This window comes from Drosophila navojoa, chromosome X (genome assembly GCF_054131105.1).
Source record: "Drosophila navojoa isolate 15081-1374.11 chromosome X, UAZ_NAV_1.0, whole genome shotgun sequence".
Taxonomy (NCBI): Eukaryota; Metazoa; Arthropoda; class Insecta; order Diptera; family Drosophilidae; genus Drosophila; species Drosophila navojoa.
This window is the reverse complement of record NC_142895.1, coordinates 20,357,758-20,384,712: the sequence shown is the minus strand read 5'-3', so window position 1 is coordinate 20,384,712 and position 26,955 is coordinate 20,357,758. Positions and strand designations below refer to the sequence as shown.

General features: G+C 36.0%; 1 protein-coding gene across 1 annotated transcript; it reads right to left on the bottom strand.

Moving 5' to 3' along the window:
- Window positions 1–456: 456 nt before the first annotated feature.
- On the bottom strand, window positions 457–26,509 carry NFAT (nuclear factor of activated T cells 3). Its single transcript, XM_089263756.1, has 10 exons — window positions 25,653–26,509; window positions 19,781–19,905; window positions 19,282–19,718; window positions 14,398–15,015; window positions 12,341–12,761; window positions 12,115–12,271; window positions 11,121–11,374; window positions 10,319–10,496; window positions 2,752–4,827; window positions 457–1,968 (listed from the first exon to the last, which is right to left on the bottom strand). The coding sequence occupies exons 1-10, from the start codon at window positions 25,906–25,908 to the stop codon at window positions 1,964–1,966; spliced, it is 4,527 nt and encodes a 1,508-aa protein (XP_089119882.1). The 5' UTR covers window positions 25,909–26,509; the 3' UTR covers window positions 457–1,963.
- Window positions 26,510–26,955: the final 446 nt, after the last annotated feature.

Genomic DNA, 26,955 nt, shown 5'->3' with positions numbered 1-26,955 from the left:
GTACGATGAAACGATATATTGTATAAATATGCATTTAGGGTTCTCTAAAGTAAAATCTAGCTCTCAGCTTTACTTTGAGGCAATACAAATATTTCTATATACATTTAATTCTTTTCGAGAAAAACAGATATAGATTTGTAAATGTGAGGAATATATGTATGTGTGTATGCAATCTCTGAGATTGTCTTTAACATAGTTACGTAACACCTAATAGCATTGAACTGTGTGAAACTCTATGGAGTTGTTGTTTGCTGAAAGTATTGTAAAATATATTTTTATGGATTTTCTTGATTTTTATTTTAAACTAAAGTTTATATATGTATAGTTATATTTTTGTTCAAAACTAACTGTAGCAGCCTGTTTCATTTTACTTTTATTTTTATTTATAGTATAGATATATATATATATATATTTATTTTCAATTAATTCACGGCGAAATTCGTCAAGTTCTATGTGTTTTGTTTTTGTTTTTTTTTTTTTTTTAATATATAATAAATATTTATGTATAAATATCGCACAACAAATTGTAGGTACAGGCGTACAAATGCATATTCAAGAGGGGGCTTTCATCTTACACACTGAACCCATTCAAAATTCAGATTATAATTATTGTTGTTTTAGTTTTACATATATATAGTATATATTTTGTGGCTGTTGTTCTTGGTAATCAAATAATATATGATGTATATATATATATATTCTGTGGCTCTGTTTTTGATGCGTCTGGTAATACTTAGCCATGCGCACTTAAAAAGAAAACGAAAAAAAAAACAATAGCACATAGTTATATTCAAACTGGTGAACGGTTATATATAGAATTTAGATAACTCTTTGACTTGTGGCCTTTTGAACAACGATTACATTAAAAAATTAATAAAAATAATATGTTAAAATTACAAAAAGAAAAAAAAAATCATGTATATATAATTAATAATTATTTGTGTGCTGTTACCTCATCATTTGGATTTAAATTTAAATTTAAACATTAAAAACTTCGAACAGTTTCGAAAATAAAATATTTTTCTTTTCGTCGCGTTTTAAATAAAAAAAGTCTTTTGGAATTTTCGCATATTCATATTCGTAGGCTATAAATATTATTTCTTTACATGTAATTTATGTTTCGATTTTGCAAACCCCTTAACAAAAAACAAAACAAAAAGAAACTATAAAATAATAGAAATACATATCAAGTATATGCACATTTATACATAAGCATACATACATATATAGAGTTCAATATTTGCATAAACAAAAAAAAAAAAAAAATAGTTCGTAAATTAAATCAGACTTAAAACTTTCAAAAAGTTTCGGGACATTAACGCAACAAAATAATAATACACAAATTATACAAATTACATTTAAATTGATGTTTAATTGTGTGTGTGAGTGTGTGTGTGTGTGTGGTTTATTTTTTCAATATATATTTTAATAAAAATATATATAATTTTTTTTTGTGTGCGTTGTCTTTGCATTATTATTTAGTTGGGGGCGATTACTTGCATTTGTTTTTGCTTTATTCCTTTATAATCATGTATTTATATGGCAGTCGTTATCATTTTTGAGATAATTTGACTTTTGTTGAAAAAAATCAATTTAGATTTAACGAGAACAAAAAAAAAAGAAAAAAAAAATAATGTATATCTATAGGGTCTACAGCTTAACAAGTGTGCTTACAACGATACAAATGTGTGTGCGTGTGTGTGTGTGTGTGTGTGTGTGTGTGTGTGTGAGGCTATTTAATATGCCAATTCTCATTGTTTTGCTGATAGCCCAACAATAAGAAAATAACAAAAACTTGACAACATTTGGTCCACATTAAAAAGTGTAATTATGTGTGTGTGTGTGTGTGTGTGTGTGTGTGTTCTTCATTCTTTCTATTTATACGCTTAGGATTAGGCCTGTGTGGTTTCCCCTTATTTGTTTAAAAATAACCCAATAGTTTAATTTGTTGATCTACTGCCGTTTAAACTGCAAAAGAAAAAGACAGAAAATATATTTGTTATAATTATTATTAATATATTTATTATTATTATTTATCTTAGCATGAAATACTATGAAAATATATCACTAATAATATTGATCTTCATACTAAGTTTTCATTTATTTTTGTAAGTATTTAAAATGTCTTCTTCTATAACAAACAAGCTAGAGTGAGGTAGAAGGAATTACCTAACTAGGAGTTACCTGGAACTGTGCGCTATTTCTATTATTCTACGTTTCTTTTAGACAGAAAAGCATAACCAACAATACATGCACATGCGTGATTGCTTATTCTTCAAATTGAATGGAGCTGAATGCTTGGATATTATGAAAGGCCCAAGATACGCACTACTCAGTCACAGGAACCTGTGCAGTACATTGAAAGCCTTCAGCTCTGGTGGTATTTAAACTACGCTAAAAATAGCCAACTAATGCTATAGATTATTATCGGTAATAAGCAAATGAGCTGAGTTATCGATTAACATAATCTATTCTTATACAAACTCGTATACAAATAGAAGAGTTGGGGCACAAACTCTGTTGGCTAATGCACTATTATTGGTATTGGACAGATTTAGTACTAGTATATGGAGTAAGTACTAATTGCTTCACTTCGAATTCCTCATACTTTCCATTTAAAGCCCAAAGGCTAAACAAATTTAGCTGATGTAGAATTTCCGTATAACTTTCCTATACTATAAATTGAAGCTATCACTAAGCTTAGCCGGAAACTTGTTGGCTAGTAAATCAGATTTACTCCAGAATACTTACGCTGATCGAAGGTGCTCGGATTGATATAACTGATTAGGTCCTGGTCGGACATTGATGTCAGCTCCTGTGGTATGGGCGGCTGCACGGCGACGGCGGCGGCTGCGGCGACAGCGCCCACGGCTGCCGGCAGGATGCTGCCGGTGCTGCTGGGCGTCGTTGCCTGCTGGGTCATTACCGCTCCGTTGGTGGTAATGGCAGCGGTGGCCACAGACTTCTGCAGCGCATTCTCAGTGGCCAGCGCAACAATGAGAGATTCTTGTGGTGTGGGCGGCACGACCGGCAGATGGACGCCGGACAGCGTTGGATAGCCGGCGGCGGCGGCAGCGGCGACGGCAGCCGCCTCGACCACCACGGTTTCCGGTGTCGTGTGGTTCAGCAGCAGATTGACGAGTGGATCACCAGCGCTGGCAGCCGCATTCGCTGCCTGCTGCGGTTGCTGCGGATGTGGATGTGGATGGGAATGCGAATGAGGATGCGGATGAGGATGCGGATGAGGATGCGGATGTGGATGTGGATGGGTGTGTGCATGCGGATGGGAATGCGCATGGGCATGTTGTTGTTGCTGCTGTTGCTGTTGTTGTTGTTGCTGTTGCTGCTGCTGCTGTTGCTGGTGATAATGATGCTGCTCCTGCTCCTGCGTGTCTATAAAATCGGCGGCCGCCTTGATGATCATGTTACTGACCGCCGTCGAGGTGGCCGTGGCCGCCACCTCCGGCTGCATGACGGCCGGCGTGGGCGGCAACGTGTCGCCCACATCGACACTGACGCCGGCGGCCGCATTCGGCGGACTCATCATAATGTTGCTCAGCGCCAGGGCAGCGACGGCGGCATCCTGCCGCGTCGGCTCCGGCTGCATGGCAATGTTGTTCAATATCGAATTGGCCATGGTCACCTGGTGGGGCGCCAGAATGTTGGCCACCACCGCCGTGGCGGCTCCGTTCGCCGAACAGAGTATGGTCGACGGCGATACGGCCGGATTCATAATGATGTCAGTCGACAGAGCACCGCCGGCATTGGCCACAGCCGCGGCCGCCGGCACCGTGGCCAGCTGCTGCAGCGGCAGCCCGGCGCCCAACGCTGCCGCCGGCTCCGAGTTCAGGATGATGTCCTGCGTGATCGGCGAGCTATTCGGCGACGTTTCGCTGCCGGACAGCGAGCTCGAGTTCGAGTTGCTGCTGCTGATGGAGAGGCTGCGCTTGAGGACACCCGGCGCTGCTGTGGCCGCTCCATTCGAGTGCTGGTGCGTGTGCGTGTGCGTGTGCGTCAGCACGCTCACCTTCTGCTGCAGTATGTCGGTGAGGGCGTGGTCGATGTCCGACGCGCTGGTGAACAGAGCCGGCTCACTGGTGCCGTTGCTATTGACCACAGACGTCGATTTGGTCAGATCGTCGATGAACTTGTGCACATTGGCCGCCGCCGCCGACGACTGTTGTTGCTGCTGTTGTTGCTGTTGCTGCTGTTGCTCCAGCTGCTCCAGTTGCTCCAGTTGCTGCTGCTGTTGGTTCTGCTGCTGCTGCTGCTGCTGCTGGATAATCTCGTGCTTGACGGCCAGCCCAACGGCCACGGCCACCGAGGCGGGATCGAGGTCAACAGCGGCCGCGGCGGGCACCGGAAAACCGGGCATACTGTTCGACTGATCGTACATGATCGTGTCCAGGCTGCCCTCGCGCGCATAGTGCGCATGATACTGCAGGGCATTGGGGCTGCACGGATCGAGCGCCTCCGGCGAGTGCAGCGTCTCGGCTGTGCGCGGACTCAGCGAGCTGCTCTCGTCCAGCAGCTCGCTCTTGAGCGCCGCATCGGCGCTCAGATGCACCAGCTGCTGGTCGGTAATCATGGGCGTGGCGCCCGACAACGAGGATCGTCGCAGTCCCATCGGTATCTGTGTGGTGATCGGTGGCGGCATCATGCCCAGGTCCAGTTCATGCTTCGTCTCCACCACGCCGCCGGCTCCGGCCGCGCCAGCGGCAGCAGCGGCAGCAGCGGCGGCAACAACAGCCGCACTGCCACCGGCGCTGCCCCAGGCGCCGTTGCTGCTGGCCGGCGCACTGCTCGTGTCCATGAAGCTGGCGACATCTACAAGTACAAGAGACGCATCTTTAGTACACAGGCGGTGGCAATAGCGCGTTAAACGGGTGCGTAGAGGGGTTTGTGTTTGGGCAGGGGGCGGGGGCGGTGGCAGGTGCCGGTGGGGGCGTTTTGTCAGGGGTTGGTCGAGTTGGTCAAACAAATTAACAAAAAACGTATAGATATATGTATATAACGTATCGATAAGAAAATCATAAAATAAACAAATATAATTATTAGAAAAGGCATTAAAAATATTTATAAATATATGTGTATAAAAGAGGGCGGGACGGGAAGCGCTTACGGCTAAGGTTTTGGCTGGAGATGTAGGTAGACAGAGAGAGAGAGAGAGAGAGAGAGCAGGCGAGCGAGAGAGAGAAGGGAAGTGAGAGATAAAGAGTGGGAGAGAGACAGTCAGCCAATTGTAGTTAAAATTAGAGAGCAGTTGCTTATAGCTATGATCTATTATAGCCTACGTACCTAATAAAGAACTTAGAGCTAGAAGTAAAACTAAGGAAATGCTCTCGATTTTAACTACCACTTAGCTGGGCTATATAGGATATATGGGCAGATGGACAGCTAGATGGATAGATTTTGTGTATATTTAAATGAAAACTCTATTTTTTTTATTATAAAAAGGGTTCGTATGGTGTCTACGCTTCAAATATTATATATATATAGAGGTATTTGTATGGTTAAGTCTTATGGCAAGTAGTGCCTAAATAATACAAGCTATATATACTACATGTATGTATGTGTGTATACGTATTGGAAATTGCTTTAGTCAAACTCATTCAAAATGTTCATCAGATCAGATCAGATCAGATCAGTTACTGTTCAGGCACGCCCAAAAACACACACACACACGCACAGCTACAAGAAAGTAAACGCCGGCGATTCGAACCTATATAGATATCTGTGTACATATATGTATTTTATGAACGTGATTCACACAAATGTGGAACAATCCCGGTAAAGCACAGACGGAGTTGCATCGTACCAGATGCCATTAACAAACAAACAACTTTCTTTTATACAACGCAAAATCGCACTCACTCTCTCTCTCTCTATGTGCATCTCTCTCACTCCTTCTCGCTCTCTCCCTCTCTCTTTCTTTCGTGCTTAAAGCAATTTCCAGAGCCAAAACTTAAAACTAGTTTAAAAATTGCTCTTATTAAATAAATATACTAAGAACTTTCTAATTAGATTTTATTCCTATTATTATTATTATTATTATTATTAATATTCTCATTATTAATATATATTATTTCTGGTGTGTAATATATATGTGTGTGTGTGTTTAATTTATATGTCGATTAGTAGAGTAGAATGAATGCTGTATGGATGCCTGGTTGGGCAGGTAAATAAAATAGAAACAAAAAACAAAATAAAAATTGAAAAGAATTGTGTGTAAAAAGTGGGAATACCCTTAACATAGAGCTGTAATTGTTAACCACACCATTGTCACAGTGACAAAGGAAAAGGAACTAGTTCAACTGCACCACCACCAACCAGTTGGTATTATACAACAAAATAATACTACAAATAAGAAACGTAGTTCAGTCTTAGTTGATATTTCTCTAGGCGTAATGCTGAGGCTCTGAAGTGCGAGCAATGCTAAATAATCCACTCGTTCTAGGTGAGTCCCATCACTACCTCGTAAAGAGCGTTAACTAGTTTCTGTTGCCTGAATTGTGCAGCGAATTATCGATAACTCTATCGATTGTTCTATTGTTGTGTCCAATACTTGATGGCAACAACAAAACTTTTCGTTCAGAAGATGAATGCAATAGATGAGTGGGATTTCTTTTTGTTGTTTTTCCTGCTGATGATGAAGCAAACTGAGTGCAAGCTCCAAATAATCGATAAATCGATCATAGGTCGTTGCTATAAAGTATAAACCATTACCACTTGCAAAATGATCGATCGCCTTGTAAATGCCGAATCGGGGCTATGCGAAGCATGGAGAGCATATTTGTAATGTATCGATAAATCGATGACAAAAGCGTATGATCAATGCATGAGAGAGATATACAAATTGACATTGTATGTATATACGAGTATATTACTGCAACCCAGCCCATGTTGACATCAATGACTGAGACTTTCACAATTACTGGAATGTATACGTGTGTATATACGTACATACATATATTGTTGTACCTATATACATTTTTGATGCACGTGTTATTTTTGTTATTTCTGGATATATGTATGTATGGATATGTGTGTGTATGTATATGTATGTGTATGTATGTATGCGTAAAGCTAGGTTTAAAGTTAATTATAATGGTAGACATATATATATAGATATATAAATGGTGTCAAACGAGATCAATGGTTGAATTTTTCAATAGATATTTTTTTCAGTATTTTGTTGATCTTTTTTTGTATTTTTTGTATTTTTTTTTTTTTTTTGTATCACCAGTACCCTAAATAAATGGTGCTTAAGACGTGTTGCTGGCTCCATGTGGCTGATGCGGCGTCTCGTGCTGTCGTGCTGTATCAGTCGCTGGCTGGCTGGCTGTTGTAGTTCCCGTAGTTCGAAGAGGTTCCTGGTAGATTCAGCTGCTCCACTTGCAGTTATCCATTTGACCATTTGATGTACCAAAATATCTGGATGTGCATATATATACATATATATATATATATACATATAAACATATATGTATGTAGAGATGCAGAGGGTGGTGATCGACCCCTGGACACATATATAAATATATATACATACATATATATAAGTATATATGTGTGTAGATGCCTGAATATAATTTTTGTGATCTAATATTTTGAATTTTATTCATATACCACATACATATATGTGTATATATACATGTATATATGTGCATATTTATATGTATATACATATATATCCGTTGTCGTTCCGTTCCAAATCAGCTGTTTGTCTTGCTTATTGCATTGCGTTGCCGATTTTAAATTTAAATTTGATAATACTTGGTTTTGGATCTTGATTTTCGTAATTGGGGAATTTTTCTTGACTAGAAATTGTTTTATTTGTATTTTGTATTTGTTTGTTTCTTTTCTTTTCTCTTTTTTTTTTTGCATTTTATAGCACTCAAAATGGTTACATATTTGACTATATAGTATATTGAGTACCTAAATTGCTAAGAAAGGGGAAGGGGAGGAAGAATAAAGTAAAAATATATATATGTATATTTTTTCATTTTAGGTATTTTTTAATTTAATTTTTATTTAATTTTTTTTTTTTTTTTGGTTGGATTGTTGTAATTAGTGTTGCGATAAAGTTTCTGCCAGATATCCCTGAATAAGAAATTGAACGAATGGCTGCCTTCTTCTTCATTTTTATCATTTATCTTTAAGTTTCTTCTTCTTCATCATATTCTGTTAATTATTATCTCTTCATCTGCATCTCCTCTTTAGTTTGCTTGTGATCGGGTATCGGTTATCAGTTATCGGGTATCGTTTATCGGTTGATGCTTCGTTAGCTGCAGGCGCTGGACATTGTGCGGCAGAAATGTGATCAAAAAAACTCTGTACTCCACACACACACACACACTCATACATGCAAAATCAGCATCCCTCTCCCGCCCTTTCTCACGCACACATAAGTATTATCGATAAAATAAAACTCCCCAAAACATAAGACTCAAGTTAACTGCAAATCCAATACTTCCAGTTGAAGTGTATGTCATTTACAGGGTATCTCAATTCGACAACATCAACTTGCAACTCACATTCACACAGCAGAGTTGTTTCAATCATATTTCTCCTGTGGCTTCATTCGGTAAGAAATCGAATGCGAGTAAGAGAGATAAATAGATTGCAGACAGAGAGAGCGAGAGAGAGAGAGAGTGAGTATAAGAGAGAGAGATAGAGTAAAGCCGAATTCGCGCAATTGTTAACTCTCCATTTTGAAAGCATCCTAGTATTGTTTCTTCAGCGTCGCAGAACTCGTTTCTTCTTCTTTATTTTTGGTTTGTTTTTGGTTTAGTTTATGCCGGATTGATTGATTGATTGATCATAGATTAAATAATTGCTATTTAACTTCTGATAAATATTACGGCCCTAATAGTTTTATATATATAGTATTTACCTTAATTTTATAAATCTCTTGTTTTATTTGTATATGGATTTTGCTTTTGCGCAGCTTTTCCCTACTTATATTTATTATAATAATTATTATCTGATCTCATATTGTGTTATCAGTTTTCATGCGTTATTCTGGCCCCTGGCTTGAACTTAAAGCAAACCCAATTTGAAATGCTCGGAATGAACTTATCTTATTCTTTCTTAGTGTAGACTGCAAATGGATTTTTGTTTATTTACTTGATTAGTATTTTCTAAAATAGTTTGCCTTTTGTTTTATTTTTGTTAGGAAATAACATGAATCGTTTCATGCAACGATGATGATTTGATAATGAGTGAAATAGCTGCTAAACTGGATGTAAATCTTTGTTTCAAAAATCGATAACTACCTCCACTGGTTTTGCTATCGATAAAAACCCTTATCGAAACTCTATTATCAAATTATATCTCCTACATCATAAAGGATAGTATCGCCTAATTTTTTTAAACATAGATTTATGTGCAATTTATGGAATTTTGATTTTATTTTTCGGAATGAAAATTAAAATTTTTATTACTGTTGCCATTCTCTATTGAGACGCCTCGTTGGGGGTGTGGTAAATTGGTATATTTACCGATTTTATTTGTAATTCATTTCTGACTGTGTGAATAAGTATTCCGCAGTCGGTTACGCCCGGCTGCAACTGTCTTGCTTATTCTCATTAATAGAATTGCAATTAAAATTGAACTAAAGTAAGTAAAATTTATTGCTTAATTGTATTCTTTTTTTTTCCTATATATTTTTTCGTATATATTTTCAATAGTTAGAAGAAGTAAAACTCGCCTAGAGAATAACGCATGAGATCTTTAAATATTTGAAATGGATTATTGCATTTTAAAATTATATATATTATTATTTAAAAATTATCGATTTATGATTTTATAACTCTACTAAATATCTAATTAGCTAAACTAACTAATTAAGTTTTGTGTTTGCAACTTTGCTTTGATTTTGGTTTTGTTTTTCGTTTTTTTTTTTTTTTTTATATGTATTTATTTTTTATTATCAAGTTAAACGAGTTAACTATTCGATACATACATACATAGGTTTGGATGATAGTTTTAGTGTATGTACATATGTATGTATGTATGTATGCATATATCTATGTAGGTATGCATGTATGTATGTATGTATTTCTTATTCATTCGATAGACTAACGTTAGTGCATTTATCTGGCCTGCCTGCGACGACTGCCTGACGACGACGGATTAGTTTTTCAATTGTCATTTAAGTGTCTGAATGTGTGTGTCTATGTATGTATGTGTATGTGTATGTGTGTGTGTGTGTGTGTGTGTGTGTGTGCTCATGTTTGAATCGCACTTAATTTGTATATGGTTCATGATGCCTGCAGGGGTCTGCTGATTTATATAGAAATAGTCAACAAATAAATACCTTGGCTATGCATTGTGCTACTTAACGTGCTGGCCGCCGCCAAAGTCGTATAGCTGCCCTTGGGCGTATAGGTGAAGGTGTGGGGCTCGCTCTTCTTGCCGCTCGATATGATTGACACCTGGACAGAGACCGGCTTTAGTATATTCTGATGCAGGTATGGCGGCACTGTGCAGAGCAAAGGCGGCGGTAAAAGGCAAAAGAAAAGAGAGGGAATGGAGATAGTATAGGAGAGGGAGGGACAGTTGGACGAGGGCGAGGGGATGGCGAGGGTAGAGGGGGAGAGGGGAGAGGGAGAGGGGAGAGGTGAGAGGTGATAGGGGAGAGGGGATAGGGTGAGCGGGGAGAGTGGAGAGGGGAGATGGGAGATGGGAGATGGGAGAGGGGTTTCTCTTTTCTATTTTCTCTTTTCTAGATTTTCTCTTTTTCTCTCTTTCTCTTTTCTCTTTTCCTTTTCTCTTTCTCTTTCTCTTTTTCTCTTTCTCTTTCTCTTCTCTTTCTCTTTCTCTTTCTCTTTCTTTTTCTCTTTCTCTTTCTCTTTCTCTTTCTCTTTCTCTTCTCTTTCTCTTTCCTCTTTCTCTTTCTCTTTCTCTTTCTCTTTCTTTTCTCTTTCTCTTTCTCTTTCTCTTTCTCTTTCTCTTTCTCTTTCTCTTTCTCTTTCTCTTTCTTTTTCTTTCTCTTTCTCTTTCTCTTCTCTTTTCTCTTTCTCTTTCTCTTTCTCTTTCTCTTTCTCTTTCTCTTTCTCTTCTCTTTCTCTTTACTTCTTCTTTTTTCTCTTTCTATTCTCTTTATCCTTTTTTTTATCCTCTACCTGATGCACATACTCTTTGTCGGGCAGCACACTTTGCTCCCATAGCGCTGAAGTTCCGGCGATTAGCTGCTGGCGTCCCACTAATTCAGTTGCCGGATCATCGGCATTGACGCTATCGTAGGTCTCCTGGAACACCACATGTGTGTCCTTCAAGAAGTTCTTGCCAATTATGAACAGCTCCAGACCACCATCGACGGGACAAGAGTTTAGCGATTTTTTACAGATCTCCGGCACACCGGGTGGCTGAGCTGTAAAACGCAATAGAATTAAATTGAAATAATAAATTGAAATCGATTACATTTCATAGAGATCATTTAAAATGTGCACGAACTAGATCTGCGCTGATGGACTTCACCTTGAAGGTCCACATAAACAAGGGAATTCAGAAAGAGCCCTTGGGCCTACAAATCCTGGACTCAATCACGCCTCTTGGCAACTACTTAATTGGGAACAGCATCGTCGCATTCATCACTAAAACCATTCTGTACTATATATAACGATTTTTCCAGTTCGATAGTGTGTTATAAGGAGAGTCTTTGACAACGCTCCAGCAATTTGAGCTCTTCAAGATTTTGTGCCTATATTCAGGCTCTTCTTTAACTTCTTATTTTCGAAATGATTAACTAATATAAATGTGAATTGGATATACAACAAACTTATATATATATATATATATATATATATATATATACTATATATACTTATATGAAGTGGAACTTGAGCTAAATCGTTTATATTTTCCTTTTTTAGTACCTACTACTACTTTCATGAGCTACTACATTTTGTTAAATCTAATTTAAAGATTTAATTTTGTTTTCAAAATACGATATATATCACTAGATTTTACTGTCGAACATTTCTCAGTACTATTTGCAGCTCTAGTCTAGTCGAATGCCTCTCGAATGCTGAACTGACTGATATATTTCGAATTTGGTATTGGCTAAGATTACGGAGTAGTATTAGGTATATCATTGATTTGTATACATACTGCATATGATGGGATTGGAGCAGACCTGCAGCGTTTCAGTGCTGCCATCGTCACGTGTTAGCTGCGTGCGAAAGACCATGCGACAACGTGTTGACTTCTTCTTGTTCTTCTGGGCCAGATGCTCCGGAAAGCGATGCTCCACGTCGACATTGCGTTCCTGCAGCCGATGCAAAGATGCAAACAGTTGTCAGCTGAGATTAGCCATAGAGTTAGTGATAGCGCCTACCTTAAGGATGCCAACGCAATCGCAGGTGATGGTCATGTCCGTTTCGGGCTTGAAGTCAATCTCGATGACCATGGTGCCGTCGACCTTCTTCTCGTTGCACTGCGTCGAATTCTTGCCAGCCACCTTGCACGCCTGATAGAACATGTGCGGCGCGACCCGTCCAATGTCCGTTCCGATGAACACCTGCAGCACGGCGGGCTTATCGTAGCCCGTTAGCCGGACAATCGGAAATCCGTTGCCGCTGCGATCCTTGACGGCGCCGCGGCTGCCCTCGGTCTGGTAGCGTGCACGATGCTGTTGCTCCGGCTGCGACACGATCTCCAGCTGCACATGGCTATCATTGGAGCTGGCGATGCTGTTCAGCGGCGTCGTGGGCTGTCGCTTGTTGGCCACGCGGGTTACGGCGCGTGTGCCAATGAATCTGCGAATGGGCATTGAAACAACAATGTAAACAAATGATCATCACACTTGGCGCCAAAAGGTCAAAGTTCAATGGAACTCTGTGTGCAATGATGAGAGGCGGGCGCGGGCAATTAATAGAGAAAAAAAAAACGATAACAAAACCAAATCATAAAAAGCTCAAATCAAAGGTGCAAAATGTGGCCAATGAATGCAGCGGCAAATGCGTACGCAAAACTTGTTCTTCTTGACTGCAAAACTCTAAGAAAATTCCAAATATTCTACTATGGCATATGTATATGTGTGTATATGTATGTATGTACATGTTTATGATATGGAATTCTATGCAGGAGAGCATGCGTGTGTCTGGCATATGCGTATTCATGTTTTATAATAAAGAATTTAGTGCTACACGTGCTGACCCAGGATGATTTTTGAATTGATGGCGAAATGATATATGAACTATATAATACACACACACACACACACACGCACACACAGAGAGAGGGAGAGACAGTACGCATCACAATTAGACATATGTACATAACAAACGAATAATATTTGTAAATTCTCGAAATGTTTTTTAACTGTTTCTTTTGCTGTATTTTTTCTTTTTGTATTGGAACATAAAAAGCATGAAAAATTAATTGTTGGAAAATGCCTAGGTTTGCAGTTATTTTCATGTTCTTTGTTTGATTGTTGTTGTTGTTGCTTTGTTTAAACATTTATTTTGATTTGAGTTTTATGCTTTTTAACTTGCTTTGCTTATTTGCTAACGTTTCATTTTGTTTACACACAGAGCTTAGAACAATGACCGATAGACGGAGAGCGAAAGTGAGAAAGACAGAGAGAGAGAGAGGGCGAATGGCGGGGTAGCTAGAGCAAGATAGATACAAACATGTTTACTCGACAAAAAGTCATATAAATTATTATTAAACAAATTTATTTCAATTGAATTATTTGAATCGAAATTTCAACTGCCAAGAATTTAAAGATTGTAAATATTTGTTGTTGTTGTTTTTTTTTATTTCTATTAATTGTTTGTCAAAATAAATATGAAATTTGCGCATTTATTTCTGTGAGATTTTTTCTTACATTTTTTTTTTTTACATTTTTAAAAGTAAACAAAAATCTGTTTACAAATTTATTTTTATTTATTTTTTTTTTAATTACAAAATTTTCTCATTTATACTTTTGTTAAAAAAAAAAAATAGTGAAAACTGTTTCTAAATATTTGTTATAAATATAAAAAATAGGATTTTTTATTATTTTAAACGAACTGATTTATTTTAGATTTATTTATTTTTTTGATGTAAAAAAAAAAAAAAACAATAATAAATTTTGAAAATTTTTCGTTAATATGTTTTATTGACAAAGTTTCTATTTAGCCCATCTGATTTATACAATTTAAATAATTTATCAGTTTTTCGTACTCAATATGAGTAAATATGAAATTAATTTGTTCAAGCGAAAATTTCAAATTTATTTTTTCAAGACGAGATCTGTTCAGTTTCATTCGGAACAAATGCAAAATGTTCTAAAATTTTCTTGTTTGTTTGCTTTGAGTTTTGGTTGTTGTTTTAGCCTTTGTATTTCATTCTTTGGAAGGAAAAAGAAGAGGAGAAGAGGAACAAGAAGAAGGGAATTCGCCCGCTTACTTTGGCTCACTGTGGTTCCTTCCTTTGCTGGCATAGCTCAGCGTTTCCCGTGCCGTATTCGGCTCAGCGCCCGGACTATTGTCGGCCGCAACGGTGGCAATTTTGCGTATAAACTCATCTTCGCTGCACGCATCATCGTTGTCCAGCTCCACCTGGTTGCACTCGAGCTTGCGGCGCTTCAGGTGCTTCCCACCACTGCGGCCACTGCTGGCACCGCTGCTGCCGCTGCTCTCCGCCTCGCTGGTGGTTTCCTGCTGCTGCAGCTGCAAATTTATTGTGGGATACTGAAAGAGCTGCTGGGGCAGTTGTTGGTGTTGCTGCTGCTGTTGCTGGTAGTGCTGCTGCTGCTGCAATTGTTGTGGCTGCTGCACGGTGAGCACCACATCGGCGGTCTTGTGGCGCAGCGTTGTGCTGAAGAGGCCACCGAACAGCTCGGAGCTGAGCGACGATATCGATGTTGCTGTTGTTGTTGCTGTCCCTGTTGCCTGATTGCTGTCGGTGCCGAAACCGGTGTCCTCATCGTTGCTCGGCGGCGTCACCAGCTCGTCCACGAATGTTGGCGATGAGTCCGATTCAATTTCGTCCAGATAGTTAAGCATTTTCTGGGCATGTCGCGATCTATATTTAGGTACATACATATATGCATACATATATATATATTTAGAGACATATACAGTTATATTGGGTATATGCGGTTTGAACTGCTTATTAGCAGTATTATTGATACTCTGATCTGGTGCGAAATTTGAATTGTTTATATTATTGACTAATTTCGGGGCTTTCGTGTTATACAATACGAAACAATAATCAGCAGAATCATGTTTGAGATGGTTCACTGAGGTACAAACACTTCGTTTCGAATTGTGTAATGCAAGCTTTTGCTCTATCATAACCTGTATCAAATTACAATCAAAGCACTGGGCGAACTAAACTCAAGATATGTGAATATATAAACAGATGAGAGTTGGTGCCACTTTTGGTATAGCATCCAAGCAGATGAACATCATTTCAAGTTGCAGTCGAACCTTTGAATGTTCTTATGCTGCTTGGTTCAGTTGAACTAGTTCACATACATGTGCCTATATGCACATTCAAATGTACATACATATAAGTCATTGATATATACTTAATGTTCATTTGTTTTTGGTGAAAAAAAAAGTGAACTTGGAACTAGTTCAAAGTAGAACTAGTTCAACGTGAACTTAGAACTAGTTCAAAGTAGCTAAAACTCTTGTAAAATACGAGCTGAGCATAAGCTTTTTGAGATTAGAGAACTACATTAAAAATTATCAGCCAATATTTTCTTTCAGCTATTTCTTGGAACTATTCAACATAGACAACTTCATCAAAGTCAAGGCATTGATATACCTATTTCGATTCCTTACTTTCAATGAACTCTTACATAGTTAGAGCCAACATACCAGAGAGCAAATAGAATTATATGATAGCTTCGATTAGGGCCGCTGTTACGGCATTGCAATGCAGGCTTTTGCATAGAATTAAAACCGATGTGCTCATAGTCAAGGTGATACAGTCAGAGGTAGCTGTATATATTTATATATTAATTCTATATATATACCCATATATATACATATATAAATAAACAAGTGCTGTTATGACACTAAACATTTCATAACATAACTTGATATTTGACAACGTGCAAAATCTCAATCAGTAACAGCAGAATCAGCAATTAGCAATTCGTAGCAATCGACTACAACTGACTGCCTAATGCTCGTTCGAAATTCACAAAATGTATAAACTCATGACACATAACACTCAAGGGGATTGTTTACAAAAACTAGACTGTCCAAACGGTCTACAGTATAGAGGGAGTATAAATTACAGATTCAAGAAGCACTTAGTTCTAGCTATAAAGCAATGGGAGACATCGCTTATAAGTAGAGTCAAAATTTTTTGCCATTTCTTACACTCCTTTCACAAAAGTCTCAAGTCTCTAGAAGGGAAATGCGAATATATTCAGTTTACAGGGTGAGGAACTATTGTTATATAGATTATACTTAAAGAAGAGATCTTTAATAAGCTCTAGTTCTACAATTAGAAATATAAAGAGCCAGAAGTTTTCAGATTTTTTCACATTGACTCTTCTCGCTGCTTGAGCGAGCATAATTGAAAGCTTTGCAATACTAATCAAAATAAGATCTATGTACAGCAATTATCACTAGAATTCTTTGCATCACAACATGGCGTATACGTAATAAATTCAAAAGATCTATTTATATACAGGCAAGAATCACAGAAATCAGAATGAAGTCGACGCAAGTGTCTGCCTAATGTACGGCAGATGTCATAACCTTATAAATATTTATATAAAATAAATTGTGATTTGAGCATTCAGTCATTCAATTCTAGACATCACAGCATAGCATAGACGCACACATTGACTTTACGTATACGTAATAAATTCGAATTATATACATATAGTAGGCGAATCCGAATTTAGAAAACGCAAGTAATAATCTCTAAAGGAATCCACAGAGCTGAGATTATTTTAGATAGATCAAATGGTGGACATAGGAGATTAGATATAAATTGATTTCAAAATAGCTTTTTTGTAATTATTGGTTTATAGCCCCAAAAAAATCTAAAAGATATTGTGACTATATATACACCCATTGAAGGCGTGGCATACCGAAAAACTGTATAGCCAAAACGACTATAATCCTGTTAACTTCCCAATGAGGGTTCGGTGAGTCGGCAAATGGATCTCGATCTAGATCTGAGGATCTAGATCCATGACGCCTGATTGCAACATTATTATTATATTATATTATATAAATATTTTTTTTTTTTTTGGAAATAATATATTGATTTTGCAGTTATGTCATTCAATTGATCACACACACAATTACATACATACATATAAATATCTACAGACTTTGGTTGAAACTGAGCGAAAACGAGTTGGTAGCACCCAGTTTGAGTCGATTAAACGATTAAGAATTGTATAAATCAAAAGAGAGCACTATTTACAAAGTCTTATTCCACTCAGTGACATAAAGACAAGGGCGATAAGCAGGAGGCTTTCGAGTAGCCGGCAAACTGAATCTCAACTGCAGTTGATAGAATTAGCTGATAAGATACAGTTCAATTACAGGCATTGAAATAATAATGGGTCATAAGTATTACTATTTTACTATATAATCAAACACACACATACACGAATACAATCCAAAGAATAACACTAGTTTCTAAACACATTCACCCTGACCTACAATGCCAGTAAATAAAAATATAAAAAAAAAAGTAAATGCATCGCGCAAAACCTGTCCATAAACCCAAAATTCTAAATTTTTCTTCTTCTTTTTTTTCGTTATTCACTCTTTAGTTTTGATTTTAATTTCAGCTCAAAGAAGCCATACGTTATTATAAGTTCAGCAATGCTTGAATTTAAATTAAATATTTATTTGGTATTTTTAAATTATTTTTTCTTTTATTTTTTTTTTATGGTATATGTAATTTAATGACAATTTTCATTGAAGCTTAATTTTTTTTTATATTTATGTAGTTTGTATTTCAGAACAATAATACTTTTGAGTAACTTGTTTATTCTATTTCAAAAATATAATACATATTAAAATAAATGAGTTGTTATAATTGCAAATTGCACGTTGGGATTTTATTTAACTTGTATATCTTTTTTCTAATTTTTAAATTATGTATGATGTTAATTATTATTATTATTATATTTTTTTATTTTACTAATTTTTTTAAATTTAATTTTTTAATTTATATGTATTATTTTAATTTTATTTAATTAGTCATTTATTTTTAATTTTATATTGACCATATTTAATTTTTGATTCATATTAATTTTGTTTATTTATTTTTACGTTTGGATTTGCTAACACTGATTTGTTTAACTTTTATTTTAAAAATTTTATTTTTCTTTTATTTAATTTTATTGAGTTTATTATACATATTTTCAAATATTCATTTTACGTTTTCATTGCAACTTTTTATTCATTATTTTAGTATTAAATTTATTTTTTATTTTCTTTCAAGTTTATCTAAATTATTTTAATTTTATTCAAGCGAAAATTGAAAAATCTAACCATTTGAAGAGATTATAAGTTATCCGAATAAATACACAAACACACAGGTGAATTTATATCATAAAATAAATATCAAGCATAGTGGAAAATCTCATTCAAATTCATTTTAAAGTTGTTAAAAAGAAAACCGGCGAGCGGCCACTGTAAACACCCTTTATATAAATATATAAAATAAATGTGCTGAGCGAGAAAAATGTTTGAAATTGATTAAGAGATTTATCAATTGAGAAAATGTGCTGAGCGATGAAAATTGAAATGCAAATGTCCCGGGATTTTCATGTGGCGCGCGACATGAATGCAATTATCTAAATGTTGTGTGAACTGGTCGCACGTCGCTTGGCCAAATGACTACATTCGAGATAACGCGACGAGATTCGATAGATGCGCGGCACTTACAGCGTTCTCATGCTGCCAAGAACTGGTTAAAGGGGAAGACACTTTGTCCAGTCAACTTTGAAGCGCTTCCTTACGAAAGCAAGTGCGGATCAGTACTGAAAGCCGTTGGCTGTTGGTCAGCGATATGGTAACCGTACTCCAAGCTCAACTTCGGAACTAAGCCGATTCTGTTTTTTTTTTTTTTTATTATTATTATTCTGTATAGAGCAACAATCGAATGGGCTTTGGCCAAATTAAACAATCGAGCTGGCTGGGCGTCCAGTGGCCCGCGTCTCAATTTGCGATATATTCAGCTCAACATCTAGCCTATGTGTGTGTGTGTGTGAGTGTGAGTGTGTTTACATGAATCGATGCTGGTGAGTGTGTGAGGAGAACTGAACAGCTGATTGAACGAAAGGGTAGATGGACTCACCTTGAAACAGGTATCGCGCGTATTAAATGCTGCTGCGGTGAATGTTGTTGCTGCTGTTGATGTTGCTGTTGATGCGGATGCTGTTGCTGTTGTTGTTGCTGCTGCTGCGGCTGATGATGCTGCTGCTGCTGCTGCAAAGAGCTGCTGCTTGCCGCACCTGCAGTCACACTATTTACTATCAGATTTGAATGCTGTCCACTGCCGGAGAGGCCAGTGCTGCTGCTGCTGCTGCTACAACTGCTGCTGCTACTACTGCTGTTGCTGCTGCTGCTGCTGCTGGGGTTGCTGCTCCTGGCATCGACGGCAACTGGGGCCGTGCCATTGCGCAGCTCCGTGTGCTGATCGAATCCCAAGCCACTGTCATTGGAATTGTCGCAGGGCGGCGGATGCGGTCGCTGTGGTATTCGTTTCCCCGGCACTAGCTTCCCCGGGCCCGTCTGCAAAACCACACGATGTTCATTGAGACTTAAATGATATGATATGATATGATAATGCTTACCCTGGCTATAGTGTGCAATTTGCCCGGCAGTCCCTTGCCCGGCTGTCTTTTCGATGGTATGCGAAAGCCTTTGCGATGGATGCGAGGACTCATCGTTGAGTTTGTGGACATGGTCATACGCATGCCTGGAAAAGAAGGAGAGAAAACATCAAAGGTTAAACTTAACTATTCCACTCGGGTAATATTTAACGTTATTGTCGTATGGGTTCCGACCGTAGAAGGATATGAAAGGAGATGAGAGGAGACTGGAAGCGAAAAGCAATGTAGAGAGGGAAGGTAAAGAGAAGAGATGAGAATGGAAATGAAGAGAAAATAAAAATTACGAGAAGAAGAGCAAAGAAAGAATAGAATAGTGGAAATAAGTAGGGAAGAGAAGAAACAATGGGAGAGTGGCTCAGTAGAGAAGAGTAGAAGAGAGATTATAAGAGAATAAAAGAGAAGACAAGCGGAGAGGTAAGAGATGAAGAGCAGATAGCAGAGGAGGGGAGGAAAAAGGCAGAGAAAAGACTTGAAGAGAAGGTAGAAAAACACTTTATTTATACAAGTCGATGATTATATATCCATAGATTATTATTGATATGATTGTATTCGTAGCATTCGGATCATAAAGATCTTTAACCATATTAATAGGTCTTAAAAAAATTAAATAAATAAATAAATAATTATGGAAGTAAATAACACTTTTTTTTTATATAATTCATAAACAAATCTCAACTAATTTGTATAAATGGACTTCAAGACTTTGCTAGAAGCAAAAAAAGCTAATTGCCTGAATTGAGAACCCTAGGCTTAAGGTTGATTCAAATTTCAATTCGAGAGCAAACAAAAAAACTGCAATTCGGTGTATAAACTGTTTGTGACTATGGTAATATGAAGATCCTTTCTATGAATCAGCCACTGAAATATGAGGCGAAGAGCTATTTCCCATGCCAAGTACGGAGGACAGAGGCGTATTCTAACAAAGACTTGACTAAGAACTCTTGCTTCGTGCTCTTTTCTCATAAATAAAAACCGGCCTAGAACGTAAGGCGCACTAAGACGTAATATTTATATATAATTGAAGCCCTATACACAAACACATCTGTTGAAGATAGCAATCTACAGATTATTACACAAATTGTAAATATTTTTGATGCCGCGTAGATGGAACAAGTAAATATATTTATATATATATAAAACAAAATCAAGATAAAACCTGTTGGAACCAGAATTCCTCGATAAGCATGACAAAATGAAAAGAAATCAAAAATTGCAACAAAGTGCGTTTAGCAGTTGGCGTTCGGAGCTCTGCTGCTCCGATCAAGAAAACATTTACATATATCTATAGGTATGTATGTATATGTGTATGTGGTGAATATCGTTACATACATACATGTACATATGTAGTTTATAGGCAGAGAGACACCGAATCAAGTGCCCCATGCGAACACAATGCAAAAATGGCTCGACTTTCAACGCTTTCGTGCTGCTGATAATGCAACGTGGATGCAGCTAGAGACACAGAGGTCATTGAACTCCATTGTACGCAAAATGCATACGAGTCCAGCATCTGTCGCATATGTACACATGTATATATATATATATACATATATATAAATAAATATATCTATATGGCTGCGCTCTGATTTTACAATTTATGTTTGTTGTAGACGACTTTGACTAGGACTCTATATATTATATATGTTTATACTTTATATATATTTATATGTATATGTATATCACATCGCTGCCCAGCTGTCATTGTTCATCCAATTGCACATCAAGTTGAGCTTTATTATTGCACTTTGGGCGCTCAATTGATGCACAATTTGTGAAGTTGTTCGCGTTCACTATGAATTATCATTGCTCAGTTGTTGCTGTTGCTGTTGCAGTTGCAGTTGCACTTAATAGCAACAATAAACAGACGAACTGCAGCAACGAACGAGCTGATAACGCACAGACGGAGACGCCGTCCAAGCAACCCGTTCGCATCTGCATTGATGACAAGCTCTCCGATTTGCAAGTGAATACATATACATATATACTTATATATATATACATATTTATAATTTTTCTATATTTCATTGCAAGCTGTTTACATTTGATTGCCTTTTATTTATATTTAGAGTATATATTAAATATTTGTAGATTTATATATAGATATTATAAGCGTGATACAGAGAGGAATAGAAGATAATTGAGCATGATATTCGTCTCAGAACTTCTTCCAGCTCTTATACCGATCTGCCATCATTCTATGGAAAGATTTTGATTGATCACAATTTTCAAAATTTTAATCGAAAGATATCACCTAGAAGCGACTTAAGTAAACGGAAAGCCATTCACAAAACGCTAATGAGAAACACTTGTTTCGCATATTAGTGAACACAAATTACCAAATGATCGAGAAATACTTAATCAATTTGGACAATTAAGTCATTTTTTATTTATTTATATATATATATATATATATTTTTATAGATACATTTCATATACAAATGTTTTGAGACGGGGGTACCAAATAGTAGAGCTAAAACAATTTCACTGTCTGTTACCAAGCTGTTGAGAGCCTTGACTCTATAAAGATATTTCACATTGATAAGCTAGGCATTTTTTTGGTGTTGCCCTACGGGCACCAGATCATGACTAAATTTTCAAAATTTTGATACGACATAAATTAAGCATTGATTGTTTTCAAGATAAGATACAAACGCGCCAAACGAAATATACATAATTTTCGCTCTAGTTGCCAGTCAATAAACAATAATTTCTGTCTAGCTTTTCATACTCATCATGAAAGTGAAATGAGTATATTCGTTTTTTGCAATGTTCGTATTAATTTATTTAAATGCTATTGAAGCTAGAGCTTTGATATTTTGAGCCTCAACTTAAATAGTGTCGAGATCCAGCCACTAGAGGTACGGCAAATTAGAAAAACTTTCTTTTCTAAAATTTTAAGGCTAGAAACTTTAAGCTTATCCGAAAATGAATTTGTCAGCGCCTGTTCCCTGAATAGATATTCCGCAGTCGTATGACTCCAATATTCCGACTAGCTTGCTTTGTGAAAATTTCATTAAAAGAAGTAGGTAAGATGTAGAACAACCAATAACAAATAAATATATGTATATACATATGTATATATGCATTTGCATAAACTATATTAATAATCCTAGCTTAGTTCTCAGTTTGGCATTTGATTTGCTAATTTCTTGCCTGCAAAGTCAAGTTCATGCCAAAAGTAACCTTTGAGCTGAAGTCTTGAAAGAGACACGCACATATGCCTAGCTGACATCATGGGTTTTATGATCCCACGTTCGCAGAGGCAACAACCCAATGCGCTGGGGTACCTGTGCCAGGGCTGTGTTACCTGGTTACCTGCCCACTGACGCGGCTCTTTATCTAAGCGCCTGCGATAAGACAAGCCAATCCGTGCCGTACCCGAGACCCGTACTCTATAACCCACCCACACACACACACGCAGAAAAGAGCGCGCCTTTTCACACTCGAGGCGTTGTGTTTTTTTATTTTATTTTTTTATCTGCAATCCAACGAGATAAGATTTACTTATTTTTTTCATTTTTTTTTTTTATTATTTAATTTTTTTCTTAGAACGTTTTTTATGTAATTTCGTCGTCTTGAATTGGCATACAAAAAGCTGCTTAATTCAATTGACAGCTTTGTGTATTAGATCATAGAGCAAATGATCTTGGATTCTTCTTTATATTATCATAATGCGAATCTAGATAAATGTATAAATAAATAGATACAACATTGTATCAAATTGATAATTATAAGAATAAGTATACATTTCTATAGAAACTCATATATCATACGAATTAACTGTCTTCGATCTAATCAGCTTATCATTATTGATAACATCATTTTTTGAGACAAAGAAAATATAAAAACACTTTAAACAAAATCAAATCGAACCTAGATTTATTTCAACCAATTGCAATTATATTAATGATTTTTGGCTTTAATCTTATCGCTAGACAAAATTGGTTAACAGACAAATTAAATGTATATTATATAGGCAGTCATATCATCATGTATGACTGGCTCTAGATGAAATTGTAATCCGAACTTGATTCGAATAATACATTCCCTTCTAACCAATTCAAAAAAAAAAAAAAATAAATAAATAAATAAATAAAGAAATAAATAAATATAAATAAATAATTCATATTTATCAACAAGCTGCCGGCTTTTCGTTTTCTGACTGGAATGTGAATCTGATTTAGAGATTCCATTGACGCACGTTGACGCTCTAAAAAGAGTTGCTCCGCACTCGACATTTATCAGCTGAGATTACTTATAAAGTGCAACAGATCATTTGTGATATCTCCTGAGCACAGCCCAAGTAAGTATATGAAACACATTTCGTAGAGCTTAATTAGGCACGATTTCGGACAACATTTCACGCATTACAGTGCGCTGTTATTAACAGAATTTTGAGGTATTTAATAATTTTTTTTGAACTCTTATATTTATCTATTGCATTGACGTTTTAGACTTTTTTAAAGCGACATTTATTTATTTCTTGACCTTTTTTGTCTTATATTATTATTATTATTATTATTAGTATTAATATTATTATTATTATTATTATTATTATTATTATTATTATTATTATTATTATTATTATTATTATTATTATTATTTTGTTTTTTTTTTTTTTTTTTTTTTGCTTAACATTGTCACTATATTATCAATTTCGCTAAATTGTCATACTCTTCAGAGAGCACAGCATAGATTTATATGATTTTCAGATGAAAAAATTGATTTACATATATACATATATATATTTATTGTTTTATTATTAATGTCAAGACAATAAATGAAAGTGATTAAATAAGGCTCAAACTACGACAATTTTGCTGGGCTAAATATACGAAAATCTTTTCAAAAAGTCAAAATTTCGACTACAAAATCGTAATCAAATATTGGCAGTTGAGAAACTCCTAAACAGCTGCCTTACTCTTCACCTCTAAAACTCGAATATTTGGGTTCACTTTAGAGTAATTTACTTGGATAAATAAAATATTTGTTTTGCCGTCGCACCGTGGCATTTAGCAGAGCAATCATTCAGCTTGATGCGTGAAGCGATTGCTTGACAGTTAGTTTAAAAACTGCACTGGTTTTAATAATATTGCTATTAACCCAGCTTTGGCCATTCAGGGCTAATCCTGACTACCCTTAACATTAATCTGTTTTCAAAAATCTTTGGGCTCACATTTGATTCAGATGATTTTCGCTCTGCCGGCGGAGAACTCACTCTCCATCGGGATAACTCAAATGTGACTACGATGTGATATACGAAGTTATACATATATATCATATATAGTTTTTTTAATATTTTTTTTTTTCATTTTTAAACACTAGTACAAATGTTACACTCGCCCTTAAAACATATTTTCGAGTAAATATATTATTACATTACATTAACATTATTATTTATTTTTGCGCCTAGACCTATTAGAAGAAGTTTCTATTATAGATAATATTTTTATTTGATTAGAAATAGTTCCTGTCTTAAATATTATTTTTCATTCCTTTTATTCTGTTGTTATTTTGAATTATTTATTTAGAATGCTTTTATTAATTTTGTATTCTATCATTTTTATTATTATTTATCTTGTTGTTTTTGTATCATTATTATTATTTTTGTTTATTGTATTTATATTTTCTGTTATAATTTTTTTATTACTTTTTGTATTTTGTTGGGTTTGATTTTTCATTTGTATTTATAATATATTTAGAATATTTGATTTATTATTATTTTAATGTACACATACTTTTATTAATTATTTTACTTTATTTATTGATCATGAATTTTTGTTTGCTCTATTTGATTTTTTTTTGTATGGTTCTGGGTTTCTTGCAAGCTTACCAAAATTGCTTTTGTAATGATGCTGATATGGATTTGTGTTTATATTGCTGTTGCTGCTGCTGCTGCTGTTGCTGCCGTGATGACTGTGATGGCTGCTGTAGTGGTGGCCGCTGCTGCCGTGGCTGCTGTTGTTGTTGTTGTTGCTGTTGATTTTGCCCACACTGCCATTGCCATGATGATGGTTCAGATTGTGCATTTTGGATGGAATACGATAGCCGGACTCGTAGTATTTATACTGATTGTAAGTGAAGCGCATTTTGTTGCCGTTTTTTTGTTTTTCGTTTTGTTTTGTTGTTGATAAATTGCTTTCAGTTTTCTATATATTACACACTTGATATATTGTATATTCGCCCTTATGGATTTTATATATGAACTTAATATATAAATTGCTTAGTACAGCATTTGTTCAACTGTTGTTTTTTGCTTTATGCTTTTCTTTGATTTTGGCAGGCATAGAACGTTAAGAGGATCTGCTCTTAATATATATGTATATATATATGTAGGTATATATATTAACTCTATGTATATGTATACAGATTGGTTTGCATGCATATAATTATTTTTTGGTTGATTGTAGCTGGCACGTTTCTTTTGTTGATATTTTGTCACTTTGCTTGTTGAATTGAACTAATTAGATAATTTTTGTTTTGTGGCTTGTTTGGCATTACAATAGACTTGTATTTTGTTATTTGTACATTTTTGTTTTGCTTTGTTTGTGTTGCTTGGTTAATGCTCATAATAAATACATGATTTGTTTGTTTTGTTATTGCTGTTGTATTTTTTTTTTTTTCATTTACAACTTTTCATTCCCTTTTTTTTTTTTTTTGGTTTTTTGTTTTGTGAATAGTTGTTACTAGCTGAGAATCAAACGTAAACAGATATATTTTTTATTTTAGAGTAGAAAGCACAAAACGCGCTTGAAACGCTAGCGAAACGCGCGCCGCTGGAAATTAACGTTTTTCGCGTTCGTTTGTTTTGTTTGCAAAATTCGCATTTATTTTTATGTGCCGCGATCCCGAAGCAAACCGCACAAAAGAATGTTGAAAATATACAGACAGTATACACATACGTACATGTATATGCATATTAAAAATATATATATATATATTTTCGTTGTTGTCGCTCAACAAAAAGATACCCTAGAATTGCAGCCTAAAATATTTCAAACGAATCACAAAAAGAAACAACATTTAGACTATATCAATAAGAAATATCAGATAGTCATTATGAGAATCGTATAGAAAATCACTCCTAAATATCTATATAACCATAATAACCACAAATACAATAGCCAAGTCGATTA